This window comes from Leptodactylus fuscus, chromosome 2 (assembly GCF_031893055.1).
Source record: "Leptodactylus fuscus isolate aLepFus1 chromosome 2, aLepFus1.hap2, whole genome shotgun sequence".
In the NCBI taxonomy this organism is placed as follows: Eukaryota; Metazoa; Chordata; class Amphibia; order Anura; family Leptodactylidae; genus Leptodactylus; species Leptodactylus fuscus.
Window position 1 is genome coordinate 72,240,565 of NC_134266.1, and position 6,209 is coordinate 72,246,773.

The 6,209-nt window shown below is 38.4% G+C and overlaps 1 protein-coding gene across 2 annotated transcripts in view; it reads left to right on the top strand.

The window, feature by feature from the left end:
• The window catches only part of RPGR (retinitis pigmentosa GTPase regulator), a 38,571-nt gene extending 32,797 nt beyond the window's left edge, over window positions 1-5,774 (top strand). The window contains exons 13-15 of one of the 2 annotated variants that reach the window (XM_075263971.1): window positions 1,717-1,776; window positions 3,641-4,994; window positions 5,031-5,774. In XM_075263971.1, coding sequence (XP_075120072.1) covers window positions 1,717-1,776; window positions 3,641-4,994; window positions 5,031-5,740 — 2,124 coding nt within the window. In that variant the 3' untranslated portion in view covers window positions 5,741-5,774. Of the gene's footprint in view, window positions 1-1,716; window positions 1,777-3,640 lie in introns of both variants that reach the window. The other variant, XM_075263970.1, reaches the window with a different exon arrangement.
• Window positions 5,775-6,209: the final 435 nt, after the last annotated feature.

Sequence of the window (6,209 nt, forward strand, 5' to 3'; positions counted from 1 at the left end):
TTGAAATCCACTATTCGTCTAAAATGGAGGTCACCTGATTTCGGCAGACAATGACTTTTTCAGATTTTTTACGATGCCTCCGGTGTCGTAGTTCCTGTCCCACCTCCCCTGCGCTGTTATTGGTGCAAAAAAAGCGCCAGGGAAGGTGTGAGGGGAATCGAATTTTTTTGGAGTTTGCCACGTGATGTTCGATTCGAATCGAACACATCGAACAGCCTGATATCCGATCGAACATGTGTTCGATAGAACACTGTTCGCTCATCTCTAATTATTTCAAACTTTAAAATGCATGTTTTTCAAAATTTCCATCAAATTTCCTATTTTTTCATAATTAAGCACAAAACATCAACCAAAATTTACCACTAGCATGAAGTACAATGTGTTACGAAAAAACTATCTCAAAATCACTTTGGTAAGTTAAAGCATTCCAAAGTTATTGCCACATAAAGTGACACGTTAGTTTTGAAAAATCGAGCTTGGTCAGGAAGTCAAAAAGTGGCATCGGCGGGAAGGGGTTAATAAGCTATATTATAATGTTTCATGTATTAACCTGTACTATTAATGTATGAAAAGTTGTTTGTAATTGGAGGTGCAGTTTAACTTTATAAATGGATGGATTGTGATTTTCAAGTAAATGTTTATTCTTGAACACCTTTTGTTACTCTAAATCATTTTCAAATTTGGTGCTAAGACATTTCTTAATAGACTTTTACATGGTTGGAGCTTTATTTGTGTGGTATATAGCCCCAAATTTCCTGTAGAGACTTATATTATAATATCTGAACACCTGGGTGTATGCCGCCACTACTAAATGGGGTGGGTTAGGACCTTTCTCAACACTGTTTTAGTAAATGGGTTTCCCCACCATTCAGTGTCATGGTCATTGTAAAGATCCTTTAAATTAACAATGTTTGTCATTTGCTGTAAGAAAATAGTTAAAAATAATGATGACCTAAGGATAGGTTATCAGTATCAGATTGGAGAGGGACCAGTAACCAGCACCCTCACTGGTCAGGTAATAAACACAGAACATAGCAGGATGAAGGCAGCTCTTTATAGCAAGCGCATATATCTATATGCAGAGCGCTCCTTCCTTAGATGGTCCATATTTATTGCAGTTGTTTGAAGATATAGACATAGATTAGAATACCAATAATAACATGATATCTCCAATTCATTGTATAGGTGATAACTAGAGATGAGCGAATATGCTCGATCAATTACCTTGGCCACATAGCAAATTTTTACTGCCCCTCCCACCTTCCCTGACGCGGAGAGCTATGCAGCCGAGGTATTCGATCAAGCATATTCGTTCATCTCTAGTGATAACCTCTAGATCAGTAGGGGACCAATCACTGAGATATCTATTGATTCCCAGAACAGGAGTCGCATTATCCCCAATTTCCACTAGTAACAAGATCTAAGCCAAAACGAATTGAATTGATGGGCAATTGCACGAATGCTTCTGTCCTATTGTACCACAAATAGCTTCTCAGTTTCTCTGGGGCAGGACAATAGAGTTGCATTGAATAGGAGAACTGGTTTTGCTGCTGGAGTAAAAAGAGGACCCAGGACGATTGATAGGTTTCCCTACTGATCAAGCAGATTTGGGAGATAATTATGTAATAATAAATGTAACACCTTTATGTTATGATTTGTTCCCGAGACAATAGAAATAATAATTACAATGTATTCATGATGTAATTACATTTCTAGACACATGCAGTAACCACGAACCAGGGTAACAGCACTTTCTCACCAGTTCACAAGAGAAAGGTAAGTGGGACTCATCTCTTATAGACAGTAACATTTTTAATATCACAAATGTATCATCATTTCAGGTAAATACATTTTTTTGTATGTGCTCAGATGTATATACTTTGGAATGAATAAAACTAAAGTAGTGTAAACAGATGCAAACTTTTAGATGTTTAGTTTTATTATTATTGAGGATTATTTGATGATTATCTGCTGTTATAAAGTTTTCCTATGACCAACATTAAAGGGGTTATCAAGTTTTGGATCAGTAGGGTTAGGACTCTGACCACTCATGACGGTCAGCTCTTTGTAGGGGGCATTCATTGTTTATATATCATGCCTGACCTTGCCTCAGAACATTGTTATTCCATAGCGGCCATTCTAAGTATTGCAGGGTTCTCTTATTTAAGTTACATTTCATTACTTTACTCATGGGCATGTATTGTAAAGGGAGATAGCTAGCAATAAAAATACATTATTTAGTGTGCACCCTCTATACCTGATCTTCTGTAAAAAAAAAATATATATATATATATATATATATATATATATTGGAGACAGATAAGCCATTTGCTCCATGATAGTGGCATAAAAAGTTGCAAAGGCATATGCCATATTTATGCAAAAACATACGACTTTTTTGGTAGGTGAGCTTGGTGGGAGGGGTGTAGTGTCCTTCAAACCACCAGATTTACAATCATTTTAATAAATTTGGGGAATTGTACCTCAGTGCCCTTCAGTTTATCACTGGCATATGAAGCACCTGTCTTAATAAATCTCCCTCCAGGGATGAACATATGTGTTACTGTGCAGCTGCACCAGGGCTTAGGTGGTACAGTAAGGGGGCACTTCTCACCAAATCAGCTTCCTACTGTTTTATTACATTGCATGTAAAGGACTTGACAATAAAATTACACAGCTTACGGTTAGGCCCTGTGATGAGCTATGGAAGCTCAGTGGGCCTCTGCTGTCTTTGTCTGCTTTTGCCCCCAATCCCAGTATGGAAAAACAAAAACAAAAAAATGAAGTTCTAAGAGAACAACCCTTGTCTGTTTATTGGGGCATATGAATATTACAGAGGGGGCCTGCTCTGGACAACTATTGATTTCAGGGAGCTGCAGGAGCACATGGATGTTGCAGAAGCTTCCCCAGCAGAGATTAGTAGCTCATACATTATTCTTAGCTCTGACTTTTATTAAGAATACTATGACTAATTTTCTAACTTCCTAAAGTGGAAATGTAGCAGGAAATGAATGATAGAGTTTGATGACTCTGATGAGCGGTGCATACTATGGTACTATCTAATAAGGAGAATCATCTCCTTTGCATACTTAAAAATCTGGGCAGTTTAGATGTTTTATGAATGCTTATTGGAAGATATTACATATATGAAATCATTTATCATCTGTTATCGCTTCTTTGTGGAAGGCATTATCTGTTATATGAAGTGTTATTCGCTTTGATGCAGCTCATGGAATATACAGTATTCTGTTATATACGGCTTTCAGTTCCGCGACAACTATTAGCGTATGGCTAAAAAATAGGTTTGCTCTTTTCTTTGGATACTAAAATATATGACTTTTCATTTCCATCTTTTCTGTATTCTTTTGATCTGTTTTTATGTTTTAGTTTTATAGTTGTGCTATAATATAATGAAATTATGCCCCAGAGGCTGAAACCAGGAAAGGATATATAGATATATATGTTCATGTTGTACTCCTTCCTAGTTCTAGCCCGTAGGGCATCTTTTTGCCATAGTATAGTACTCCTTTGACATCTCTGTTAGCTTTTTCCTTTTTTTTATACTTTCTCATGCATTTCATTCCATTTGTTCTTATTCTTTTCATTTTTCTTCTTCATTGTGTTGCCTCTCGTGGAATAGAAGAACATTAAAAATGTGGAACTGAAAGGTGATGGTAAGGTTGAGATGAAGCAAATGATGGAAAGGAGCAGATCTCGACTTTCATCACTAAAAAATAGTTCATTTACCTCTAATAGCGATGAATCTGGAATAACTAGTGCAGGTATCCAAGCAGAGGCTGTTAAAAAATACATGCAGGCCAAATTTCGAAAGGCATCTGAAGCTGGAAAATCCAAATTTGCTTCTAGTCAAGAACAGATAAATGTTGCTAAAGAGTTTAAGCAAGATAAGGTCCTTTCAAAGGCCAATAGCAGAAGACAAGACAAGCAGTTATCAAAAGATAGCCAAGCGAACCTAACTCGTGTTAGGTCTGGTGTCACTTCTCTGCAGGATAGCGAGTCAGACAGCACATCCATTCCTCAGGTTCATAAACCTCGTAGTAAACACCCCCAGATTATCCGTGTCCAAAGCCATGAAGCTATTAAAGGGTTAAAGATGGTTAGCAGTCTTACTTCATATTCTTCATCCAGTTCTGATAATTTAGCCGGAGAGAAATATAGAAAAGATGTTAGTTCAGCCAAAGACTTAAATAGTGAGGTAGATGGCAGCCATTATATAAAGAAAGGATCGAAATCTAACCATGGTAATAGTGTAGTAAGTTTTAAGGATGAACTCAGTTCTGGTAGCACCGAGTGCCTAAATGAACAAACTAAACCAAAACATTCTAATACAAAGAAGCAAAGTAAAATACTTGTCGTCAAGCAAAAAGAAAGTGTGGAGGCCTTTGCCTTGCAAGAAAATACCAATGAAAAAAGCGGTGCAGACAGTTACATATCTAGTAGTAATGTGGAGGAAGATGTAGGAGAGGTTGAATTGAAAGATGACGTAACGGAGAAAGGGAAGGTGAAGAAGAAAAAAAAGGAAGTTAAGGAAGATGACAAAGATGATGATGTAGAAAAAGATAGAGTAGAAAAATCAGACACAGAAGTGGATGAAGAGAAAGAGTCCAGCCATGAATCAGAAGAGGAAGAATCTGAAAATGAGGAAGCTGAAACAGAGGGGGAAGAAAGTAAAGAACAAGGGGAGGATGAGAGGGAAGAAGATGAAATGAAAAATGAAGGCAAGTCAAAGGGGAAGAGAGGTTATACAGAGGATGAAATAGAGGGGGAAGAGGAGTGTGAAGAAGAAGACGAAAGTCAGAAAGAGGAAAGAGAGGAGGGGGAAGAGGAGGATCAAGAGAATGAGGAAGAAGGGGAAGAAGATCAAGAAGGAGATGAGACAAAACAAGAGGAGGAGGACGAGGGTGAGGAGGAGGACCAAGAAGAGGCTGAGGAGGAGGACCAAGAAGGGGAAGAAGAGGAGGAGCAAGAAGAGGGTGAGCAGGAAGAAGACCAAGAAGAGGGTGAAGAAGAGAACCAAGAAGAGGGTGAGGAGGAGGACCAAGAAGAGGGTGAGGAAGAGGACCAAAAAGAAGGTGAGGAGGAGGACCAAGAAGAGGGTGAAGAGGAAGACCAAGAAGAGGGTGAGGAAGAGGACCAAGAAGAGGGTGAGGAAGAGGACCAAGAAGAGGGTGAGGAAGAGGACCAAGAAGAGGGTGAGGAAGAGGACCAAGAAGAAGGTGAGGAAGAGGACCAAGAAGAGGGTGAAGAAGAGGACCAAGAAGAGGGTGAAGAAGAGGGCGAGGAGGAGGACCAAGAAGGAGAGGAAGAGGAAGGAGAGGAGGAGGAAGAGGGAGAAGAGGAAGGAGAGGAGGAGGAAGAGGAAGGAGAGGAGGAGGAAGAGGAAGGCGAGGAGGAGGAAGAGGATGGAGAGGAGGAGGAAGAAGAGGGAGAGGAGGATGAAGAAGGAGATCAAGAAGACAAGCAAGATGAAAAAGAGGCAAAGAAAGAAAAAAGTGAAAAAAATAAAAAAGAGGAAAAGAAACTTGTGGGAAATATGTTTACAACAAAGAAAACTAGCAAAGAAACTGAAAAACAGAAAAAGAATGTTAAAAACATTAAAAAGAAGGACTTTAAAGAATCGGAATATACAAAATCAGAAAATTTGACAAAATTGAAATCTCTGGATCAATCAGTTCAATTCTGGGATAATATTTTACCACAATACCTCACACTAAAATAATAAGACATTTCCTTTTGTGTTTCTAAATGTCTGTGTGGGACACTAGTCCAGTATCAAAGATGAAAAGCTTTATCTTTACTGACTATAGATACATAGATAGATGTTAGTTAGAGCCCAGTCAACTACATCAGGTCTGTGGGAGAAAAAAAATACAAATTATATTTAAGTTATATTGGATCTTGAATTAAGGAAATTTAGCTGTAGACGCTTCTGTGAGTTATAGTGCAGTACCATTCACGATGCAGGGAAGGATGGATAGAGAGCTGAATCTTCCTTGAAATAACCAGCAGGTTGCCCAAAGTCCCAGAAGCCGGACTCGCAGTAGTCAGTGCTTTATCTCATCTCTTTTATTAAAAGCAGTCCTTGTTGAACAACCTCTAATGTCACATTTTCTTTTCAGTATCCTTATATCTAATACCACTCTGTGTACTATCAGCCTTATTTTTTATTTCTTCTTATTCTACTTTGT